The sequence below is a fragment of the Leopardus geoffroyi genome, chromosome C1 (genome assembly GCF_018350155.1).
Source record: "Leopardus geoffroyi isolate Oge1 chromosome C1, O.geoffroyi_Oge1_pat1.0, whole genome shotgun sequence".
NCBI lineage: Eukaryota > Metazoa > Chordata > Mammalia > Carnivora > Felidae > Leopardus > Leopardus geoffroyi.
Genome location: NC_059328.1, coordinates 108,633,753 through 108,659,868, shown reverse-complemented (window position 1 = coordinate 108,659,868; position 26,116 = coordinate 108,633,753). Strand labels below are relative to the sequence as shown.

The 26,116-nt window shown below is 42.7% G+C and overlaps 1 protein-coding gene across 6 annotated transcripts in view; it reads right to left on the bottom strand.

The window, feature by feature from the left end:
• The window catches only part of ARHGEF4 (Rho guanine nucleotide exchange factor 4), a 293,183-nt gene that overhangs the window by 88,522 nt on the left and 178,545 nt on the right, over positions 1 to 26,116 (bottom strand). The window contains exon 1 of one of the 6 annotated variants that reach the window (XM_045479332.1): positions 8,971 to 9,437. The exons of the other annotated variants lie outside the window; for them this stretch is intronic. Coding sequence (XP_045335288.1) covers positions 8,971 to 9,361 — 391 coding nt within the window. The 5' untranslated portion in view covers positions 9,362 to 9,437. Of the gene's footprint in view, positions 1 to 8,970; positions 9,438 to 26,116 lie in introns of those variants that run through there. 6 annotated transcript variants of the gene reach the window in all.

Genomic DNA, 26,116 nt, shown 5'->3' with positions numbered 1-26,116 from the left:
TTCAATAAGATAGAATACTGAATCGTTCATTGATTACTAAACATAAAGTTTATGTATTCTTGTTCTTTTAATGCTACAGAGAGACTATATATATGTATTTGGGTCTTTTAATGAATGTGTTTCCTTTCTTACTTTGAGAAGTATACCGTGAGGGGTATAGATAGAACTAGAAAGTTGTGAGAGAAGAGTTCAATTTGTCATGGTCAAAGCTGATGAAGAGTTGCTAGGTTTTATAAGATTAGCAAAAGGAGCTATAGTATCAAATATTATACCTATGCAAAAAAAAGAAGAATTTGGTTTTCCCTTTGTTAAAACGACAAAAATTTCTTGGATTATTGGTTTTCTCTTAATATGAGGTTGTGTAGGGTTATTTATTGCTTTCTGTGTACTTTGCCTAGACAGCAGAGATTCTGTATATTATGAAACCAATCTTTGTGTTTATGTTGACTTTGCCATGTCTCTCTGATCACTCCAGATCACAAAGATCTCTTAATTAGACAAGAGCTAAGATTCCTTACAATTATGCTTATTCATTTTTGAAAGAGGGAGCGAGAGAGAGAGACAATGAATGTGAGCAGGGAGAAGCAGAGACAGGGAGACATCGATCCAAAGCAAGCTCCAGGCTCTGAGCTGTCAGCATAGAGCCCGACATGGGGCTTGAACTCATGAACCGCAAGATGACGACCTGAGCCAAAAGTTAGACACTTAACTGACTGAGCCACCCAGGTGCCCCCGTAATCATGTTTATTTTAGAAATACACTTTGGTTACACAGATAGTCAAGTGTTGTTCAGTAACCCATGATCTTATCATAATCACTGTTCAAATCTCTTGACAACTTTTGATATTTTGTCTTTCCAAAATTAAATTCTTAAAGATAACTTCTGAACCTGAAACTGCCTTTGGGATCTCCCAGAGGGTTCTTGGAAAATCACAAAGCATTTGTTCTTTCACCTTGTAAAAAATACAAGTGTTATAAATATTTATGTTTATCTGATATGTTACCATAGATGAGTTGATGGGAAGACCTGTCAAGTCCAAAAGAAATATCTGACCTTCCCTAGGTTAAATGTGAATGGATAAAAGGTTAACATAAGTATTTCAGAAATTGTATGCTTTATGGCAAGTTCATAGAGAATTGCCAATGCCCTTGCTATCCATGATGTGTTCCTATTTATCAGAGTATTGATCCTACTTTGCCTGGTATCATACAACAATAACATAGCATTATAAGTCATGATCTCATTTATTTTTAAATGTTAACTTGGTTGCAACTTTTACTTTTTTAATTTGAATCTAGCATTTTGTAGGCCAGTAGTTTTCAATTAGGGATTGAAATAATAAGACGTATGCAGCAATTTTGTTAATATACAGATGTTTAGGACCTGCTCCAAACTATTCAATCTCTTTATAGGTATTCTTGCTATATTCTAACTACATGGTTTGTATATTCATAATAAATTTTCTCAGGACTATTATATATTATACCAGAAGATTTTTTTTCTCCGTAAAGATTATGTTCATTTATTTTAATAAATTAGCTATAATGTTAACCGTCTTCTTTGAAAATAGGGATAATCATTATGTTTATAATTATGTCTCAAATGTTTTGATTGACTTTATTATCTTGTTTTGTATACTGCAGAAAGATCCAAAATTCCTTGTCTGTTATATTATTCTTATTTTGAATCTCATGAGATCTCCCACTTTTAAAGTTATTAGTAATAATTTAACCACAGACACTTTAAGTCTTCCACAGATAGTTTTTTTGTTTTGTTTTATTCTGATGCTTCAGCTACTGGCCCAAGAGGTGCTGCAACAACGAAGTGTCTCAGAATCCCATGAAAGGGACTATGACAGGTACCTTTGAGTGTAGGGTTCTGATGATGTTACATAATCGGCTTTGAGACTGCAATAGTGGATTCCTAAAACTCTAGCAGAGAAGCAGATGGGTTTTAGAGACTGCAATACCAAGACAGACCAGAGAAATAATTAATTATATTAAACTATATGAATTGATGAGGGATGATTGTGGGTTTTCTTTGAAATATTGTTAATATTTTAATGTCCTATTTTCTGGATACATAAGGAACCACTTTTTTTCCTCTTAAGTTACCTTCAGCTGAAGAATAACCATTTGGTAGACCATGCTTTTGTAAAATTAAACATTTGTTAACTACACCTTTCTCTCCCTGCCTGAGCCCTCTAGAATTTGGACACTCTGAGTATTCTTATTTTCATAGCAATATAATTGTTTGCATAGGTTCAATAAGTATCTATCCTCCTTGTTAACAGGAGGCACACCTGGAAACTTGGCTATACAACCAAAGCCTTGCACAAAATATCATATTTAAGAATATGAATTTAATGAAGTACACTGAAATGCTTTTAAGGAACTAAAACTGACTTTATGCAGCCAATGCTCATAAAGCCTTCTTGGAAAAACTGGTTAGATTTGGGGCTTTTACAGTTCCCAGCCTTATAGATCAGTGAGGAAGGTCAGTTTCTGGCAGGCCCAGGAACATGAGGATATTTAGGTAACTTTTAGAAGGGAGGAATTCACCCAAATCTGTAGGTACTAGAGGTGATATCTGGTGGGTAGTCCATGGCTTGGCTTCCTAGCCTCTGATGTACAATGTTCAAAAATTGGAAGACTTCATATTGTCAAGATCTCAATTCTCCTCAAACTGATTTACAGATTCATCACAATCTGTATCAAGATTGCAGAAGGACATTTTGTAGATATTGATAAATTGATTATAAATTGCATATGGAAAGGCAAAAAACCCAGAATAACTACAGTAATACTGAAAAAGAAGGATAAAATGAGAGGGTTCATATATCTTTCTCAAGACATACTATAAAGCTACAGTACTCAAGACAAATGGTATGGGCAAAAAGATAGACCCTTACATCAATGGAACAGAACAGAGAGTCCAGAAATAGAGGCACAAATGTAGACAGCTGGTTTTTGACAAAAGGACAAAGGCAATTCAATGGAGAAAGGATAGCCTTTTTAACAAAGGGTGCTACGAAACTGGACACACAAAAGCAAAAAAAAAAAAAAAAAAGAACTTCGACCCCCATCTCAAACTATATAGAAATTAACTCAAAATGGATAAAAAAAATCTGAGTATAAAATGTAAAATTATGGAACTGTCTAGAAGAAAATACAGGAAACACTGTGTCCTCAGGTTCAGTAAAGGAGTTCCTGGATACAACAGTAAAAGTATGGTCCATAAAAGAAAAATTATAAATTGGGTTCCACTGAAATTACAAACTTTTGCTCTGCAGAAGATATTGTTAAATAATTAAAATACAATCCATAGCCTGGAAAAACTATTGGCAAATCACATATCTGACAAGGTATCTCTATTCAGAATATATGAAGAATTCTCAAAACTCAGTAATTAGAAAACAAATAATCCAATGAAAACTGGGCAAAACATTCAGGCACTCTGCCAAAGAAGATATATATTTGGCAAATAGCATATGAAAAAATGTTCAACATCATACTCACTGAGGAAATGCAAATTAAAACCAAATGAGATACCACACAGATAAAACACTGGCAATACTAAGTACTGACAAAAATACAGAACAATGGGAACCATCATACTTTGATGGTGAGAATGAAAATGGTACATCCACTTTGAAAAAGTGTTTGATAGCTTCTTATAGTTAAGGATACACTTAGAAAATCACCCAGTAATTTAGTCCTAGGTATAAAATTATGTCCATATAAAGACTCGTACACTAATGTTCATAGTAGCTTTATTTATAACAGACAAAAACTGGAAACCCAAATGTCCTTAAATTAGTGAACTAATAGACAAACTGTAGTATATCCATTAAGTGGAATACTATTCAGCAATTAAAAGGAAAAATAACTTGATACATGCAAAAACACACATGAACCTCAAATACATTATGCCAGGTGAAAGAAGTCAACCTCAAAAGGCAATACAATGAGTCCATTTATATGACACTTTGGAATAGTCAAATCTATATGGATGGAGACTAGACTAACCAGGAACTGGGGGTGGGGAGAGGGGTTGACTACAAAGGGACAGCATTAAGTTTTTAGATTAATGGGACTCTTCTGTATTTATATTATCATGGTGGTTACATGACTGTACACATTTGTCAAAACTCTTAGAACTATACAGCAAAAAGAGTAACTTTTACTGTGTATAACTTCAAAAATAAAATAAAGAAGGAAAGAAAGTATGCAAGCAATTTGACCACATCAACATCCTGCTTGAAACCTTTCCATAGCTCCAAGAACTGTTAGTCCACAGTTGTTAGCATGGAGCCACAGCCTGGTCTTCCTTCTCTCTTGTTATGCTCCTCATTCCATATTATTTGCAATTCCTGCATATTTAAAGCACCTGATACAGTACCCAGTGCAGGTACTCAGTAAACACAGGCTCTCTTCATTTGAACATCGTTCTGCATTTGTTTATGTTGGCCCTTTCTCATGAAGGCTCTTTCTACTCCTCACTCCAGCTAACTTGCAGGCATGAAGACTCAGGCAATACCTTCTCCTGAAGGGTTTCTCTGACTCACTTCCTCCCCATCTCTGCCCCTCATAACAGGTGGACTCTGGTGCCTCTCTTCTGAGCTTCCCCATCTGTGCAATAAAGGCTTGGGGATGTTCAAACCTTCCACATTTTGAAGAAGGGCCTGGCCTTCAGCTGGTTTGAGGGAGATTGACTCTAAGGGTCTGAAATATCCTGCCTGATAAGAGTGGCTTTGTATACCTGGGCCTTCAGCCACTCCAGACAGTTTATACTAACAGTGTGATTGACCATGGGGTCCCTGGGCTACACTGTATCAGTGTGACTCTGGAGAGCTTGGAGACTTTAGTTAAGGTCAGTCTTGTGGGCACTACAAGCCTAAGTAATTGACCTCCAATAAAAACCCTGGACACCAAGGCTTCAGCATACTCTCCTGGTTGGCAATACTTCCTACATGTTGTCACACGCTGTTGCTGGGAGAACCAAGCATGGTCCATGTGATTCCATGGGAGGGGACATCTAGAAGTTTGCTCCTGGTTTCCCTTGGACTATGGCCTATGATCATTTTGCCTTGGTTGATTTTAATCTGTATGCTTCCACCATGATAAACTGGAACAGCTTTTCTGAGCTGTGTGAGTCTTTCTAGAGAATCCTCCACTGAGAGTGGCTTGGGGCCATGGGTTCCCCCTGACACATCATACCACTGGGTTTACTTCTATCAAAGCACTTATAATGAGCTGTCACTGGCTGTCTCTTTCTGTGCTGTCATTTATTTAAGAGCAAGAACCTTGTATGATTTGCCTACTGTCTTAGTGCCTAGTACTGTGCCTGGAACATGATGAGTGTTAAATAAATGTCTGACTGCAAGAGAGGCCTAGCCTTCTCATAAGTCTGATTCCTATTGAAGTCAGAAAAATGCCTCAGGGACTTGCAGAGGAATGTGGAAGTAGCAAGCCATTTCTCCTAAAAAGAAATCATAAGGCATTAACCATGCAAAAGCACAGGTAGTAAAAACTGTCAACTCCAGAAGCCTGAACTGAGAATTAATTCTGTCAGACAAGACACCCAGAGTAGGAATTTTAAAAGCCTTAGCTCAGGAGTGGCAGTGTGGTAACATGGCTGAGGGCTATGAAGACTAGGTGGTTGCTTAGGGGGAGATGAGAAGAGCAGGACAGAAAGAAGGGTTACAGAAATTCCACCTTGTCATCTATGTTTTATTTTCAGATTCTGCCTTTAAGGAAAGCCCTCTCTGCACCAGAAAAAGTGAGGTTTCAATGGAAAATGCCAAGAGTGTACATTTAAAATTCAAGAAGTCTTTTGGAAATAAGGAGAATCTATAGGTCTCTGGTAGATTCCGTGGCTGATGCTCTGCCCTGCAGGTAAGCTGCAATTCCAGTCTCCAGTACTAGCCTTTCTGGTTCTTGATGACAACTACACAAATGTTTAGCAATACACTCCATTACAAAATCACAAAAACAACAATTAAGTTTGCTAAGGATCTTTTACTGGTAATTCTTAATTTTTCTTAAGAGAAAAACGTAGTTCAATTAAACACACACATGCTTTGTCTTAGAGCCATAGACCAAACAGAAACACAGCATACAATAAATGCCGACTCACAGACGGTATCCACCCCAAATCAATAGCTCTGACTAGAGTCATGGAATTTTATAGTTGATTAGAGAAGAGGTCAGGTCTTTGATTTCAATGTCTTCGTTTTGAAAATGGGGTAACTGGGATCTAGAAAAAATCCATGAGTGTTGAATAAAGATAAAAGCATGGAAATAGCCAAGACAGTACTTTGATATGTCCTCCCCCACACAACACAACCTTTCCTTTCTGGACCTGGCCCAGTCTCCACTCCAAATCTGGCAAAGAGCCCTTATCAAATCACATGGATCCAGACCTAGAGTTCTAGGGAGACATGACCTAGCTAGGCAGACTGGGATGAGTTACTGCATCTCTCTGGGCCTGTTTTTGTACCTGAGTTGTAGGATAATAATGCTTACCTCACTGGATTTTATGTGGTGAAGGAAGTAACATGCAGCATCATACCTGGCATATAGAAAGTACTCAAAAAATTACTCTCCCTTTGTTCTTCCCATTGACTCCCCATCTATGGCAGCCTTTCCAAGATCTCCTCATCTAAACCACAAATCCACAGAGTATTACTTGAGTGCTTATTTTCTCAATTCCTCCTAAGGATGGCAAATAGCTAGTACCATTCCAGAAGAGAAGAGAGTTCTTGCGTTGCATCCAGTAGATGTCTTGGGACATTAGGGCTTAATTCTCTGTAGGAATCCAGTTGAGATGCTTTCATGGACTCACAAAGCTCTACAGGGTTCATGGCAGTACACTGTTACAAATCTGGTTTTGGATATTACTGATACAGGGTTCCCAAAACAAGGGAGGTGGTAGAGGGTTGAGGGATGGGACTGAGGATGAAGAGGGGATTCAAAATGCTTTTAAGCCCTGGGTCTCCATAGTTGGTTACTGACCAGCACTCCCTGAGCACGAGCATTGTTCTGTCCATAAGTCTAGTGATACCTGTGTTCTGTGAGGGGCATGGCATTTGCTTTTGGGCCTCACATAAACTCTTCCAATATCATGCTGCTTTAAACTCTGCCCTCCCATTATAGGGGCATCTCTGAGTCCCTCAAGGAGCAGTTTTCTGGGCCTTAGCTTTTACCTTGCCCCACCCCCCAACACACACATACACATCACCCCAGAACTTCACACACACACACACACACACACACACAGAGCTGTCTATTATCTCTGAAACTCATCCAGGCTGCCTCCATGCCCCTGGTGTGGTCTGGAGAGTCCCTGAATCTCAGAGTCACCTAATAAACCTGGGTTTCTTCCATTTCCATCTGCCTCACCCCTGCTCTGGGGCAAAGGAATCCTTGGGTACACCAGGGCACCTCCTCCAGCTTCTCTGGGCCTGTTTGCCATTGCTAAGGTGGAGCTGGTATGTCTTCCCACTCTGGAAGTGGAAGGAAAGCCATTTGGGCAAAGAGAAAAAAAGGAGTTCTTTGCCAGTTTCCTTAAAGTCTCACTTATGGTATTATCTAGTTTGGTTTTCTCAAGTGGGGTTTCTACTTAAGTACCCCAGAGAGGAAGGAGAGTTTCAAGGGAATTGAGATGGGAGGGTGTCAGAGCTGCAGAATTTTGAAAACCTTTTATTTGGAGGAGACACCAACTTTTCTGAGTTTCATGTGTTTGTTTTGGGACAGTGCAGATGAGAATCGTGGAGTGCTCAATACAAGGGTCTGGGCATCACCTTCCTTGTCTAAACCCACTGACTTTAGAGCAGAGTCCCAACCCTGTATCTGCCAGTAAAGGTACAACCCTTGAGAGCCAACCTTTGACTCTACTCCTCAACGTGGTCTATGCTCCACCCCTGGGGGAGGGTGGGAACTGCTGTCTGCATGCCATCCCCCAACCCCCAGCCCCTCCTCCTCTTGGGTTGGTGGCTCTGACCAGAGCACACACAGCGCCTCACTTCCACCTCCACCACTGGGTATGACCACAGACTGTACCCTCTACCCCATGCATAAGCATAATGCACACATTACCTCCTGCCCCCTACCGCCTGATTTCTGATTTCTGGGCAGTACCTGTCTTCCTTTACAGCTCCCACTTCAGGGGCTCAAACATAACTTTTTGAATGTTTGCAAGAAGTAAAATACAAAGAATCCAGTTTGCCAACTAACCAAGGGCTGGGGATCACCATTTATAAAACCACTCTGGACTTGCTTAACTAATACGTAGGGTCAAAGTCTTCTCAATCTGTAGCCAGAACGCGGTCCTCCGACTAGAGCGGGGAGCACATGGTCCTGGGGACCCCAGAGCAACCCTATCTCGGAGAAACAGCACTGCTTGCTTCAGAGGGCCCGAGACAAGCCCCCTCCTCTGGGTGGGGCGCCTCTGTCCTGAAGCCAGGACCAAGCACAATGAATCTGGTCCACCCTTGACCAGCGAGCCCTTTCCCACCTTCTTCCGTTTTAGAGGTCAAAAAACTGCAGTTCGGAAAGCCAGCCACGTGCCGTTGGTCAAGCAAGAACAGTTGCATCAAGGACCAAATTCTATTCTCACCTTAAACACTCAGTCTCCCGGCTGACGACGCGCCCTGCTACGGGAGTGGGGTGCAAACAAGGTCCCAGCTGTAACAGGTAGCCCACTGGTGAAAGTGGGGGGAAGAAGGGACAGGCATGACGGGAGGCGGGGCGGCGGTAAATCAGAAGATAAGCAGGGAAGAGAAAAGGAATCTGGAGGGCGACGCAGCGGGCAGCAAGGAACCAGAAAATGGAAGCGAAAATCAGAGAGAGTGAGGGAGGAGAGGACAGGAAAGAAGAGGAGGCGAGACAGTGTCGCGGGGGAGGGGGAGCGGCAGGTCACGAGAGGACAGACGCGGGGCGCGGCAGGGGCGCGGACGGCGCCCTTACCGGCGGTGGCCGAGCGCAGGCTCTCCAGGCTCCAGGAGCGCGACAGGGCGCCGCGCATGCCCCCGCTGCCGCCGCGGCCTCCGCACACCACGCCGCTGCTGTCGGAGTCCGAGCCCGGGGACAGCCCGACGCTACTGCCCCCGCTGCTGCTGCTGGTGCCGAGGTCGCCACTCGTCTGCCCGCTCGACTCGCTCGGGCATTGCTGCGCCCGGCTGCAGGCGGGCCCGAGCTCCAGCCACAGGCTCGGCGGCGGCTGGGCCGCGGGCAGCGGGGCGAGCGGGCTGGGGCCGGCGGCGCCGTCGGAGGGCGAGGGGCGTGAGGGCGGGAGCGCGGCGTCCCCGGCCCCATCCCCGCCGCCGCACGGCCGCCGCTCCGGCCCGGCTGACATCATGGGGCTCCGCTAAGGAGGCTCGCGGTCGGCCGCCGCCGGCTCAGGCTCTGCGGGGCGCGCGCGGGGCGGGCGCGGGGCGCGGTCGGGCGCCCAGCAGGCAGGGCGCGGCGCCACCGCTCGCCGCCCGCCCCCGGCCAGCCTGGCGGGCGCACAGCCGCGGCGGCCACCCCGGTACGGGTCGCGGGCCCGGTCGGCTCGCGCTCACGCACGCACGCACGCAGACCTGGAGCGGCGGGGGCGGCGGCGGCGGGCGCGGGCGCGGCGCGCGGGGGCACCGCCACCCTGGGTCCCCGCAGGGCCGCGCCCCGCCGCCAGCATTCCCGCGCGTGTGTTAGTTAGGCTGGGGTCATCTGACAAGGGGACGCACCCGTAGGGCCGGTGGGCGCTCGCTTCTCTTCCGCAGGGACCTAGCTCAGACTGCGGGCAGCGCGTCCGTGCCCACGTGGGGCGGGAACGCAGGCGGGAGCGCGGGGCCGGGTCCGGCTGACCTCCGCGAACACCGTCTCGGGGGAGCGCGCTTGGCCGGGACACGCCCCCAGCCCCCGGGCCTGCCGCGCGCACGGTGTGCGGAGGGGAGCGGCACCGTGGCACCAGTCAGCAGGAATCTGCCCCGCTCAGGAGCATGGTCCTCGCCACGAAAGTGCCTGAAACAGCCTAGCAGCAGGCACAGATGAGAATGGGAGCCCCAAAGCACAAGACAGCCAGGGATTACAGGGGTTTGTTTTGGGGGAGGATAGGGATTGTTAGGGGAAAAAGTTGCTGTTTCCTCGGACCCTCCCAGACACTCCTGAGCGTTTTGTAGGTTCTTGGAGTGTACCTAAAGGGTGAAGTACATCCACTGTTTCATACAAGGACGATACATCAAGAAGTACTTATGGGAAATACAAAGTCTGGGAGGTGAAAACAGTGGGAGACTTGGTCTTGGACGTGAGATGTGTGAGGGAAGTCCTAATATGGATTGATATGGACTTATCAGCTTTTTAATGACCCTTCCCTCCCAACCTCCTACCCACCCCACCCCCCTCCCCCAGCAACATGCCTCCTCCAACTCCTCCAAGCCCTAGCAAGCTGGTTGTAAAGTGGCAGAAGTATTAACAACAGTGAGGATGAAATGAGAGGCCACATACCAGCTGGTATAGGGCGGATGCTGCAAAAGTGGTCATTTTCTCCCCTTCTTTGCATTTGGGGTCCGTTTCCTGTTGCCTGTCTCCTCTGTGTGCTTCTAGCGCTGTACCATGGGGAACCCTGTGTCTTCATAATATCTCTCTCCTCTCTTTGTAGGCCCTCTGTTATCTCCTCTATCAGATTAATATATTAATATCTGCTGCTTTTAATAGACTCAGGGGCTGGGGACAATGGTATGCCAACATTTATATAAAGTACAAAACCCTATATACAAGCGTAAGGTAATGCCGGCGTTGTTGGGTGTTCAATTGATGGGCCCTGGGGGGTGACTCAGCCAATCCGCATCTTGAAGCTCCTCCCTCAACTTACTGTACTTGTTCCAGGAGACTGTGTGCTTTCCTAACCACTCCATACCTGGAATGCACACTTCTTATCCATGCCTCTATCCTTTCCTGCCCTTGGGAAGGACAATTCTGTCCTCCCCTTATTCCTGATTATGGGAGGTTCTGCATGAAGGGCCCCCCTCATGTTCTTAAGTGGCTGTCAGGTTGAGGGCTCTGAGATAAGTTCCTGTGGGTGGGAAGAACTGCTCAGGAAGGAGATGGTCATTGCCAGCAGGAGGCACAGATCAAGAGACACCACTCCCAACTCATCAGCAAGTCTGGGTTCTGCCTCCAGAATAAGTGTCAAAGTTGTCCATATTTACTTTACTGCTACCAGTATCATACTGTGCTTGGAAGACTGCTTTAGTCTTTTAACTTGTTCCACAGAGCAGCCTGAGAGAGCTCTAAAATATAAATCATACCATGTCACGCTCCTGCTTCAAACCCTTCAGAAGCATCTCTTCACAATTAGCCAGACCCGCAAAACCCGTGTACTGACCAGACCTATCTCTCCAATTCTGATCATCTCCCCCATCCTTTGCTCTCTGCCCTGCAGCCACTGTGGCCACCTTGCTGTTTCTCCTTCTAGCCTCAGGGCCTTTGCACTTATTGTTCCTTTCATCTGGAATGCTCTTCTTTTTGCTTTTCAAGGTACTGGCTCCTTCTCAACATCAGATCTTAGCAAATGTTATCTCCTCAGTGAAACTTCATTTATTTCTTCCTAGGACTCATCTGTCAATGGCTTGTTGTTTATCTGTTGTCTGCCCCCATAGACCATGGATGCTGTGAGGGCAGCAGCTCCTTACCTATCACTGTGTCTCAGTGTGAGCAGAGCACCTGTTGCAGGCTGGGTGCCTGGTAAGTGCCTGTGGGAGAATGAGTGGGGGCATGGAACTGAACAAGAGGCCTGTTAAGCAGGACAAGAAGAACATTCTTGTTCTGCGGGTTCAGAACAGATGAGCAGATGATGTGTGATACTGAATGGATGGTAACAAAGGTGGTGCCTCCAGATGACAGCAGCATGGGCTGATCTAGCCTGTGTAAGCCACAGTCAACCAGACAGCCAAGCACCATGCTTTTTCTGAGTCCATTTTTCTTTTAAGTCTTCCTGAGACTTCAGTAAATTCTTATTTGAACCAGCTATCCCGGTCTCAGCTCTGCTGTAGGGAAGATCAGAGTGTCCTCATTTGAGCTATGGTATGAAAAAGGGATCCACATTTTTTTTTAATTTTTTTTCAATGTTTATTTATTTTTGTGACAGAGAGAGACAGAGCATGAACAGGGGAGGGGCAGAGAGAGAGGGAGACACAGAATCGGAAACAGGCTCCAGGCTCTGAGGCATCAGCCCAGAGCGGGATCCACATTTTTTAAGACCATGGTGGTGATGGCAGCTGAAATTACTACATACTATCCAAGGATAAGGGAATCTTGGGGGATGAAAGTTGATGCAATGAGACTTAGCTGCCTCCCTAACATGGGAAACCCTCCAAACTCATCCATTTCTGATACCAATAAGGGAGAGATGAGATTTTGGTTCTCTTGCCATCACATGGTAGGTTTATAATTATGTCTCTATATCTCTATTTCTATCTATCTATCTATCTATCTATCTATCTATCTATCTATCTATCTGAATTAACGTTAATATAGCATCTTTATGAGAAAGGTCAGCACAGAAGGATCACTGTTTGAGACTGGTTCAATGATGTGAAAATAGGAGCTGCAATGTTCAGCTGTACATGTAGAAACAGACAGTTGCCTAAATTTAGAGATTGGCCTCTGTCCTGTCTCTTCTAGCTAACCCTGTATTTCAGTTTCTACAAAAGTGTTAAACAGAAAGAAGCTTTAAAACCAGAGAGATCTGGGTTCAAGTTCTGTTTTTCTCTTACTACTTGTGACTTTGGGCAAATTATTGAAACTTCTTAAGTCTTTCTCCCTTTCACCCATCAAATAATGATACTGAGAACTATTTTTGCAGGATTATTGTAGGGATTATATAAAGTGATATGTGCATATACAATAGTGCCTAGCAACGTCTGAACTATTAGCAGCTATTTATTAAGTATATATTAGGTGTTAAGTACTTTGCATATATTATTTAACTTCCACAACAACTTTAATAGGTACCATTATTAGCCTCATTTTTCAGTTGAAAATAATAAGCTCAGAATAACCCAAGGCCACACATTTAGGAAGTGGTGGAATTGGTTCCAGTGCTCACCAACTATGCTTTGAACCACTATGTAATTGTTAATTCCTTTCCTCCTGATTTTGAGGATTCTCTAGACAGTTCTTGCTGGAATATTATCAGTATCATTGGCAAGAGACACTGTGAGCCTACTTTGTACATAGCATACTGCTAGCTGTTGGGGATATAATGAGGAAATTTAAGCAATGGATCTTGATATTGAATAAGTATGATATAGGCTCAGCCATCCAAATTATCTCCTTTAAGACTCTTCCTGAGATGACTAACAGGTTATAATAATAGGGAAAATTGAGATTGTCTTCAGGCAAGCAGGACAATGACAAATTCTACTGACCCACTCCCCAGTGAAACTAGTGGAAACTACTTAAAAATAGCCACTTAAAACCTCTGGATATATTCCTGGGGGAAAATAGAAAATTAAAAAAATCTGTTCAAGAAAATCAGTGAAAGTTTACTAAGAAAGGTGAGAGTCTGTGATATCTGAACCAGTACCACTGCCTCTCCCCTTCTTCCCAGCTCAGTGAGTTGGGAGATTTCACTCCAGATGGCTAAAGCAAAAAACATGGGGCTCCCTCTCTCATCTCCCAGCTGGAGAGCTTACTTCCCTAGAAGAGCAGTATTTTTCACCCTGTCCCCAACTACCTGCTATTGAGGCTAAGTCCTGGGTGAGAATGGTTGAGCAGTGGGGACTCCCTTCTTCAGCACACTGAGCATATTAAGGCTCTGATATCTCTTTCCCCTGCTTGTGAGGCTGTCATTCAATGCCAGGCAAGCCCAGGGGACCATAGACCAATGTACACTCCTTCAGTGATTGTCACTCAGAGAGAAGCCTGCCATTATCCCCATCCCCAGCTCCAGAGCTCTTGCTCAAATATTTTGCCTAGGGGTAGAATTTTGACTGTGGGAAGGCTGTAAACAGATTATTGCTAATTTTTTCCTAGAAGAACTGCCCTCATTTGTATTAGAGCATGGAGAAGTTTAAACCTAAAGGTGCTCCCCAGAGCAGTGAAGCTTCTGGTGAAAGGCATTTGGGAACATATTCATGGATCTAATGAAAATACAGCCTAAAATTATAAGCCCATTAATTTTCAAGAAAGAACCAGGAATGAGATATTTCTTTGCAAGAAAGAACCAAGAATAAGCCCTTCTGGGATCAGAACAAATACCAAACACAGATCTCTGAAACTATTCCTTCAAAGGAGCCAGAATTTGAGCAGCTTATGCCCCAAGGCATTGTTGTAAACAGTAGACTAATCAGTTGCCAATCAGTGGAATTTAAAAGCTGAGTTTAACAATAGAAGGGTCAATCCATCAGGAAGATATAACAATTAAAAAACATATATGCCTAATAACAGAGAACCAAAATACATAAGGCAAAAACCAATAGAAATGAAGGGAGAAAGGGATATCCAACTTTCAATAATGCATAAAACAACTATACAGAAGATCACACAAATAGAAGAATTGAACAAAACTACAAACCAATTAGACCTGCTAGTATCTATACAGCATACCACCCAACAATAGAAGATATATTCTTCTCAAGTGCACATGGGACACTTTCTAGGATAGACCATATATTAGTCCATAAAACAAACTTCAGTAAATTTAAAGGATAGAAATAATACAAAGCATGTTTTTTGACCACATGGAATAAAATTAGAAATCAGTAATGGGAACTTTAGGAAACTCACAAATATGTGGAAATTAAACAACACAATCCTAAGTAACCAATGAGTCAAAGAACAGACCAAAAGAAAAATCAGAAAACACTTTGAGATAAATGAAAATGAAGACAAAATATGCCCAAACTTATGGGACACAGCTAAAGCAAAACTTATAGGGAAGTTTACAGCTGCTTATGCCTGTATTGAGAGAAGAAAGCTCTCAAGTCAACAACCAAATTTGCACCTTATAACACTAGAAAAAGAAGAAATGCAAAACGTAAAGCAAGCAGAGGGAGGAAATAATAAAGGTTAGAGTAGAAATCATTACAGAAAAAAACAGACAACAGAAATATAGAGAAATAGAGAAAATAAAAGAAACCAAATGCTGGTTCTTAGAAAAGATCAACAAAACTGGCAGACCTTCAGTTGAAGAAAGAAGACTCAAGAAGAGGAGGATCAAGAATAAAGAAGAGTACTCAAATTACTAGAATCAAAAATAAAAGAGGGGACGTTACTTCTGACCCTACAGAAATGAAAAGAATGATAAAGGACTACTATAAACTATTGTACACCAGGCATTGAGATGACTTAAATGAAATGGACAAATACCTAGGAAGACACAACTTTCAAAACTCACTCAAGAAGAAGGAGACAAGGGGCGCCTGGGTGGCGCAGTCGGTTAAGCGTCCGACTTCAGCCAGGTCACGATCTCGTGGTCCGTGAGTTCGAGCCCTGTGTCAGGCTCTGGGCTGATGGCTCAGAGCCTGGAGCCTGTTTCCGATTCTGTGTCTCCCTCTCTCTCTGCCCCTCCCCCGTTCATCTGTCCCAAAAATAAATAAACGTTGAAAAAAAAAATTAAAAATAAATAAATAAATAAATAAATAAATAAATAAACATTAAAAAATTAAAAAAAATTCTGTGCTTCAAAGGATACCATCAAGAAAATGAAAGGACAAACCACAGAATAGGAGAAAATATTTGTAAAGATTATTTATCTGATAATTCATGTGCATCTAAGGTATAGAGAACACTTACAACTCAATTAAAAACAGCCAGATATCCCAATTAAAACACAAACTGATGGTTACCAGAGGGAAGGTGGGTGGGGGGCGGTGGATGAAATACGTGATGGGGATTAAGGAATCCACTTGTGATAAGCACCACGTATTGGAAATGTTGAATCACCATATTATACACCTGAAACTAACATTACACTATATGTTAACTTACTAGAATTTAAATAAACACTTAAAAAATGAGTAAAAGAGTAGACATTTCTTAGAAAAATAGAAGACATATAAATGGCTGATAAGTATATAAAAAGAGAAATATAAATCAAAACCACAATGAGATACCACTTGACACCCACTAGTTTGAAAGAATCAAAAAGTCAGATAACAAGTGTGGTGAGGATGTCGATGTTGGAGAAATTACACTGGTGGTGGGAATGTAAAATGGCACAGCTTCTTTAGAACACAGTTTAGCAAGGGAGGAAGATGGTGGCGTAGGAGGACGCTGGGCTCACCGCGTCCTGCTGATCACTTAGATTCCACCCACACCTGCCTAAATAACCCAGAAAACCACCAGAAGACTAGCAGAATGGATTCTCCAGAGCCAAGTGTAGACGAGAGGCCCACGGAAGAGGGTAGGAAGGGCGGAGAGGCGGTGCACGCTACACGGACTGGCGGGAGGGAGCCGAGCCGAGGGGCAGCCCACTGGCAAAACAGAGCCCTCAAGTCTGGCTTGCAAAAGCGGAGGGGCCGGATGGAGTATGTTTGGACAGCAAGCGGGACTTAACATCTGGAAGGTTATAAGCTAACAGCTCTGCTCGGAGAGCAGAAGGGCTGGAGGACTACGGGAGGGAGAGTTGTTGAGCCCTGGATGACAGAGCTCAGCTTGGCAGGGAACAAAGGCGCTCACCAGTGCCATCTCCCTCACCCATCCTCCAGCCAAAATCCCAAAGGGAACCAGTTCCTGTCAGGGAACTTGCTTGCAACACGCAGACACCCAATGCTGTGCTTCTGCGGATCCATCCCTCCTGCGGCAGGTCTGACTCACTCCTGGTGCTGCAGGGCCCCTCCTGAAGCGGATCACTGAAGGAAAAGCGAGCTGAGCCTGCCCCTCCCGCCCCTGTGCACCTTGCCGATCCACCCCGGCTAATACGCCAGATCCCCAGCACCACAAGCCTGGCAGTGTGCAAGTAGCCCAGACAGGCCACGCCACCCCACAGTGAATCCGCCCCTAGGAGAGGGGAAGAGAAGGCACACACCAGTCTGACTGTGGCCCCAGCAGTGGCCTGGGGGCAGACATCAGGTCTGACTGCAGCTCCACCCACCAACGCAAGTTATTCAAGACAGCACAGGGGAAGTGCCCCGCAGTTCTGCACCACTCCAGGGACTATCCAAAATGACAAAATGCAAGAATTCCCCTCAAAAGAGCTCTCCAGGAAATAATGACAGCTAACAAACTGATCAAAAAGGATTTAAACAATATAACGGAAAGTGAATTTAGAATAATAGTCATAAAATTAATTGCTGGGCTTGAAAACAGTATACAGGACAGCAGAGAATCTATTGCTACAGAGATCAAGGGACTAAGGAACTGCCAGGAGGAGCTAAAAAATGCTATCAATGAGCTGCAAAATAAAATGGAGACAACCACAGCTCAGACTGAAGAGGCAGAGGAGAGAATAGGTGAACTGGAAGATAAAATCATGGAAAAAGAGGAAGCTGAGAAAAAGAGAGATAAAAAAAATCCAGGAGTATGAGGGGAAAATTAGAGAACTAAGTGATGCACTAAAGAGAAATAATCTACGCATAATTGGTATTCCAGAGAAGGAAGAGAGAGGGAAAGGTGCTGAAGGGGTACTTGAAGAAACCATAGCTGAGAACTTCCCTGAACTGGGGAAGGAAAAAGGCATTGAAATCCAAGAGGCACAGAGAACTCCCTTCAGAAGAAACTTGAATCGATTGTCTGCAGGACATATCATAGTGAAACTGGCAAAATACAAGGATAAAGAGAAAATTCTGAAAGCAGCTAGGGATAAACGTGCTCTAACATATAAAGGGAGACCAATAAGACTCGTGATGGATCTCTCTACTGAAACTTGGCAGGCCAGAAGGGAATGGCAGGAAATCTTCAATGTGATGAACAGAAAAAATATGCAGCCGGGAATCTTTTATCCAGCAAATCTGTCATTTAGAATAGAAGGAGAGATAAAGGTCTTCCCAAACAAACAAAAACTGAAGGAATTCATCACCACTAAACCAGCCCTACGAGAGATCCTAAGGGGGATCCTGTGAGACAAAGTACCAGAGACATCACTACAAGCATGAAACCTACAGACATCACAATGACTCTAAACTCATATCTTTCTATAATAACACTGAATGTGAATGAACTAAATGCGCCACCAAAAGACATAGGGTATCAGAATGGATAAAAAAACAAGACCCATCTATTTGCTGTCTACAAGAGACTCATTTAGACCTGAGGACACCTTCAGATTGAGAGTGAGGGGATGGAGAACTATCATGCAACTGGAAGTCAAAAGAGAGCTGGAGTAGCCATACTTATATCAGACAAACCAGACTTTAAATTAAAGGCTGTAACAAGAGATGAAGAAGGGCATTATATAATAATTATAGGGTCTATCCATCAGGAAGAGCTAACAATTATAAATGTCTATGCACCGAATACGGGAGCCCCCAAATACATAAAACAATTACTCACAAACACAAGCAACCATATTGATAAGAATGTGGAAATTGCAGGGGACTTTAACACCTCACTTACAGAAATGGATAGATCATCTAGACACACGGTCAATAAAGAAACAAGGGCCCTGAATGAGACATTGGATCAGATGGACTTGACAGATATATTTAGAACTCTGCATCCCAAAGCATCAGAATATACTTTCTTCTCGACTGCACATGAAACATTCTCCAAGATAGATCACATTCTGGGTCACAAAACAGCCCTTCATAAGTATACAAAAATTGAGATCATACCATGCATACTTTCAGACCACAATGCTATGAAGCTTGAAATCAACCACAGGAAAAAGTCTGGAAAACCTCCCAAAGCATGGTGGTTAAAGAACACCCTACTAATGAATGAATGGGTCAGCCAGGCAATTAGAGAAGAAATTAAAAAATATATGGAAACAAATGAAAATGAAAATACAACAATCCAAACGCTTTGGGACGCAGCGAAGGCAGTCCTGAGAGGAAAATACATTGCAATCCAGGCCTATCTCAAGAAACAAGAAAAATCCCAAATACAAAATCTAACAGCACACCTAAAGGAAATAGAAGCAGAACAGCAAAGACACCCTAAACCCAGCAGAAGAAGAGAAATAATAAAGATTCGAGCAGAAATAAACAATATAGAACCTAAAAAAACTGTAGAGCAGATCAATGAAACCAGGAGTTGGTTTTTTGAAAAAATAAACAAAATTGACAAACCTCTAGCCAGGCTTCTCAAAAAGAAAAGGGAGATGACCCAAATAGATAAAATCATGAATGAAAATGGAATTATTACAACCAATTCCTCAGAAATACAAGCAATTATCAGGGAATACTATGAAAAACTATATGCCAACAAACTGGACAACCTGGAAGAAATGGACAAATTCCTAATCACCCAAACACTTCCAAAACTCAATCAGGAGGAAATAGAAAGCTTGAACAGACCCATAACCAGCAAAGAAATTGAATCAGTCATCAAAAATCTCCCAACAAATAAGAGTCCAGGACCAGATGGCTTCCCAGAGGAGTTCTACCAGACGTTTAAAGCAGAGATAATACCTATCCTTCTCAAGCTATTCCAAGAAATAGAAAGGGAAGGAAAACTTCCAGACTCATTCTATGAAGCCAGTATTACTTTGATTCCTAAACAAGACAGAGACCCAGTAAAAAAAGAGAACTACCGGCCAATATCCCTGATGAATATGGATGCAAAAATTCTCAATAAGATACTAGCAAATCGAATTCAACGGCATATAAAAAGAATTATTCACCATGATCAAGCGGGATTCATTCCTGGGATGCAGGGCTGGTTCAACATTTGCAAATCAATCAACGTGATACATCACATTAATAAAAGAAAAGATAAGAACCATATGATCCTGTCAATACATGCAGAAAAAGCATTTGACAAAATTCAGCATTCTTGATAAAAACCCTTGAGAAAGTCGGGATAGAAGGAACATACTTAAACATCATAAAAGCCATTTTTGAAAAGCCCACAGCTAACATCATCCTCAACGGGGAAAACCTGAGAGCTTTTTCCCTGAGATCAGGAACACGACAGGGATGTCCACTCTCACCGCTGTTGTTTAACATAGTGTTGGAAGTGCTAGCATCAGCAATCAGACAACAAAAGGAAATCAAAGGCATCAAAATTGGCAAAGATGAAGTTAAGTTTTCACTTTTTGCAGATGACATGATATTATACATGGAAAATCCGACAGACTCCACCAGGAGTCTGGTAGAACTGACACATGAATTTAGCAAAGTTGCAGGATACAAAATCAATGTACAGCAATCAGTTGCATTCTTATACACTAATAATGAAGCAACAGAAAGACAAATAAAGAAACTGATCCCATTCACAATTGCACCAAGAAGCATAAAATACCTAGGAATAAATCTAACCAAAGATGTAAAGGATCTGTATGCTGAAAACTATAGAAAGCTTACGAAGGAAATTGAAGAAGATTTAAAGAAATGGAAAGACATTCCCTGCTCATGGATTGGAAAAATAAATATTGTCAAAATGTCAATACTACCCAAAGCTATCTACACATTCAATGCAATCCCAATCAAAATTGCACCAGCATTCTTCTCGAAACTAGAACAAGCAATCCTAAAATTCATATGGAACCACAAAAGGCCCCGAATAGCCAAAGGAATTTTGAAGAAGAAGACCAAAGCAGGAGGCATCACAATCCCAGACTTTAGCCTCTACTACAAAGCTGTCATCATCAAGACAGCATGGTATTGGCACCAAAACAGACACATAGACCAATGGAATAGAATAGAAACCCCAGAACTAGACCCACAAACGTATGGTCAACTCATCTTTGACAAAGCAGGAAAGAACATCCAATGGAAAAAAGACAGCCTCTTTAACAAATGGTGCTGGGAGAACTGGACAGCAACATGCAGAAGGTTGAAACTAGACCACTTTCTCACACCACTCACAAAAATAAACTCAAAATGGATAAAGGACCTGAATGTGAGACAGGAAACCATCAAAACCTTAGAGGAGAAAGCAGGAAAAGACCTCTCTGACCTCAGCCGTAGCAATCTCTTACTCGACACATCCCCAAAGGCAAAGGAATTAAAAGCAAAAGTGAATTACTGGGACCTTATGAAGATAAAAAGCTTCTGCACAGCAAAGGAAACAACCAACAAAACTAAAAGGCAACCAACGGAATGGGAAAAGATATTTGCAAATGACATATCGGACAAAGGGCTAGTATCCAGAATCTATAAAGAGCTCACCAAACTCCACACCTGAAAAACAAATAACCCAGTGAAGAAATGGGCAGAAAACATGAATAGACACTTCTCTAAAGAAGACATCCGGATGGCCAACAGGCACATGAAAAGATGTTCAGCGTCGCTCCTTATCAGGGAAATACAAATCAAAACCACACTCAGGTATCACCTCACGCCAGTCAGAGTGGCCAAAATGAACAAATCAGGAGACTATAGATGCTGGCGAGGATGTGGAGAAACGGGAACCCTCTTGCACTGTTGGTGGGAATGCAAATTGGTGCAGCCGCTCTGGAAAACAGTGTGGAGGTTCCTCAGAAAATTAAAAATAGACCTACCCTATGACCCAGCAATAGCACTGCTGGGAATTTATCCAAGGGATACAGGAGTACTGATGCATAGGGGCACTTGTACCCCAATGTTCATAGCAGCACTCTCAACAATAGCCAAATTATGGAAAGAGCCTAAATGTCCATCAACTGATGAATGGATAAAGAAACTGTGGTTTATATACACAATGGAATACTACGTGGCAATGAGAAAAAATGAAATATGGCCTTTTGTAGCAACGTGGATGGAACTGGAGAGTGTGATGCTAAGTGAAATAAGCCATACAGAGAAAGACAGATACCATATGGTTTCACTCTTATGTGGACCCTGAGAAACTTAAAAGGAACCCATGGGGGAGGGGGAGGAAAAAAGGAAAAAAAAAAAAAAAAAAGAGGTTAGACTGGGAGAGAGCCTAAGCATAAGAGACTGTTAAAAACTGAGAACAAACTGAGGGTTGATGGGGGGTGGGAGGGAGGAGAGGGTGGGTGATGGGTATTGAGGAGGGCACCTTTTGGGATGAGCACTGGGTGTTTTATGGAAACCAATTTGGACAATAAAATATTATATAAAAAAAAAATACCTAGGAATAAATCCAACCAAAGATGTAAAAGATCTGTATGCTGAAAAGTATAGAAAGCTTATGAAGGAAATTGAAGAAGATTTAAAGAAATGGAAAAATATTCCGTGCTCATGGGTTGGAAGAATAAATATTGTCAAAATGCCAATACTACCCAAAGCTATCGACACATTCAATGCAATCCCAATCAAAATTGCACCAGCATTCTTCTTGAAACTAGAACAAGCAATCCTAAAATTCATATGGAACCACAAAAGGCCCCGAATAGCCAAAGTAATTTTGAAGAAGACCAAAGCAGGAGGCATCATAATCCCAGACTTTAGCCTCTACTACAAAGCTGTAATCATCAACACAGCATGGTACTGGCACAAAAACAGACACATAGACCAATGGAATAGAATAGAAACCCCAGAACTAGACCCACAAACGTATGGCCAACTAATCTTTGACAAAGCAGGAAAGAATATCCAATGGAAAAAAGACACTCTCTTTAACAAATGGTGCTGGGAGAACTGGACAGCAACATGCAGAAGGTTGAAACTAGACCACTTTCTCACACCATTCACAAAAATAAACTCAAAATGGATAAAGGACCTGAATGTGAGACAGGAAACCACCAAAACCCTAGAGGAAAAAACAGGAAAAGACCTCTCTGACCTCAGCTGCAGCAATCTCTTACTCGACACATCCCCAAAGGCAAGGGAATTAAAAGCAAAAATGAACTATTGGGACCTCATGAAGATAAAAAGCTTCTGCACAGCAAAGGAAACAATCAACAAAACTAAAAGGCAACCAACGGAATGGGAAAAGATATTTGCAAATGACATATCGGACAAAGGGCTAGTATCCAAGATCTATAAAGAGCTCATCAAACTCCACACCCGAAGAACAAATAACCCAGTGAAGAAATGGGCAGAAAGCATGAATAGATACTTCTCTAAAGAAGACATCCGGATGGCCAACAGGCACGTGAAAAGATGCTCAACGTCGCTCCTCATCAGGGAAATACAAATCAAAACCACACTCAGATATCACCTCACGCCAGTCAGAGTGGCCAAAATGAACAAATCAGGAGACTACAGATGCTGGAGAGGATGTGGAGAAACGGGAACCCTCTTGCACTGTTGGTGGGAATGCAAATTGGTGGGAATGCAAATTGGTGCAGCTGCTCTGGAAAGCAGTGTGGAGGTTCCTCAAAAAATTAAAAATTGACCTACCCTATGACCCAGCAGTAGCACTGCTAGGAATTTACCCAAGGGAAAAAGCAGTACTGATGCATAGGGTCACTTTTACCCCAATGTTTACAGCAGCACACTCAACAATAGCCAAATTATGGAAAGAGCCTAAATGTCCATCAACTGATGAATGGATAAAGAAATTGTGGTTTATATACACAAGGAGTGCTACATGGCAATGATATATGGCCCTTTGTAGTAACGTGGATGGAACTGGAAAGTGTTATGCTAAGTGAAATAAGCCACACAGAGAAAGACAGATACCATATGTGTTCACTCTTATGTGGATCCTGAGAAACTTAACAGGAACCCATGGGAGAGGGGAAGGAAAAAAAAAAGAGGTTAGAGTGGGAGAGAGCCAAAGCATAAGAGACTCTTAAAAACTGAGAACAAAGTGAGGGCTGATGGGGGGTGGGAGGGAGGGGAGGGTGGGTGATGGGTATTGAGGAGGGCACCTGTTGGGATAAGCACTGGGTGATGTATGGAAACCAATCTGACAATAAATTTCATATATTAAAAAAAAAAAAGAACACAGTTTAGCAATTCTTCAAATGATTCTATATAAAGTTAACATCTGACCCACCAGTTCTAGTCCTATGTATGTGAGTGAAAACATATGGCTTCACTAAAACTTGTACATGAATTTTTATAGCAGCATTATTCATAATAGCTGAAAGCTGGAAACAATCCAAATGTCCACCAGTAGATGAATGGATAAGCAAGTTGTGGTACATTTGTATAAAATGGGCTATTATTCAGTCATCAAAAGGAATGATACATGTGACAACATGGATGAACCTTGAAAACACTATTCTCAGTGAAAAAAGTCACAAAAGACTAGGGACTATAGGATTCCATTCATATGCAAATCCAGAATAGGAAAATTTGTGGTGACGATTACACCTATATGTGAACAGACTAATAAAATCTGAATTGTACACTTTAAATGGGTGAACTTTATGGAATGTGAACTATATTTCAATAAAGCTGTTTAAAAAGTAGAGAAATTCACCCATGAGATATAATTGGCTTGAAGAAAGAAGTGACCCATACCTTTGAAATAACAATGGAAACAGAAGGCAAGTAGGAAAGTGCCTGGTAGAACCTCGCCAACCTCCCTAAGTAATGGGCATGGGCTCTGGAGGTGCAGAGGGTTTTACCCTAATCTGTGTGCATCTGTGTGCTGGCAACTTGCAGAGTTGTATCTGGCTCTGCTGGTTCCACTGAGAGTGGAGTGGATGTGGTGCAATTTATTCTGGGCACCAACTTGTGGGGCAAAGGGTGGCATGCTCCCACATCAGGATAATTCTTGGCGACTCCACACATGTAAAAGAAATGCTGAAAAGAAGCAAAGTTTCCTGGTGGCACTGCTTACAGCTGCCTCCAAGGTGACTGAACTTGTGATACACATTACAGGGAAGCCTTTCACTTCCTGCTTCAGCTGTGTTTGAAGGAGTTTAATAGCACTCTATAGCAGTCTCTGAAAGGATGTTGTCTCCAACTACTTGATAACAAGCCCTTGTTGGGGAAAGATTGATGTCTGTAAGGGTAAGCAAATAGAGAAATTTCACCTGTAGAAAAACTACCAGTCAAAACAAATGCAGATTAATTTGCAAATAAATTTATAAAACATGAACAGGAGAAAGTTTTTACAAAATTCTCAATATTCTGTTTTTACCAAACTTCTATAGGACATTGGAAAGATTTATTGTAGATTAAAAGTGTGATCACTGAATCACAAATCTAGGAGGCAATGAACAGGTAGTAAAACCAGAAAAACAAAGTAGAAGATAAAACAGAAATTCTCCAAGACCTAAGCAGAAATATTTTTTAAAATAATGAAAATGATGAGAGAGGTTCTTGGGATAGAGACTGCAAATATAACCCCAGAAGTCTGGAACAGAACAGTTGGAATTGAAGTGATAAAGAAAAGAAGGCTTTCCTAAGCTAAATACAGAGACCCAAGTCCATATTAACTTGACTGTCAATATTAACCTGATGAAATGGGAAAAGAGGAATTATTATTCCTTTTTTGAATAATGAAGGAATCTGAAATACAGAGAAATGAGGGATGTGCACGATTTCTCACCCCCATATCTAGTGTAGCTAGAGCCAGAGCCCCGATCTCTTACATCCAGAGCAGTATCCTTGGGGTGCAAGCATGTCAGGACATATGTGTCACTGAGGTTTTTTGATTTTTCTGCAATAAATTCACCTGTCAATTTAAAAAAAATTTTTTTTAAATGTTTTATTTATTTTTTGACAGAGAGAGAGAGACAGAGCATGAGTGGGGGAGGGTCAGAGAGAGGGAGACACAGAATCCAAAGCAGGCTCCAGGCTCTGAGCCATCAGCACAGAGCCCGATGCGGGGCTGGAACTCACAGACTGCGAGATCATGACCTGAGCCTAAGTCGGACGCTCAACCGACTGAGCCACCCAGGCGCCCACACCTGTCAATTTTTTAAAAAATTTATTTATGTATTCTGAGAGACAGCATGAATCGGGAGGGGCAGAGAGCGGGAGAGAGAGAGAGAGAGAGAGGGAATCCCAAGCAGGCTCCGCAGGGTCAGCGCAGAGCCCGACATGGGGCTTGAACCCATGATACCGTGAGATCATGACCTAAGCCAAAATCAAGAGTCAGACGCTTAACTGACTGAGCCACCCAGGCACCCCCACCTGTCAGTTAATTCAAATGAACCTCTGAAATTTTAGGCACATATGAT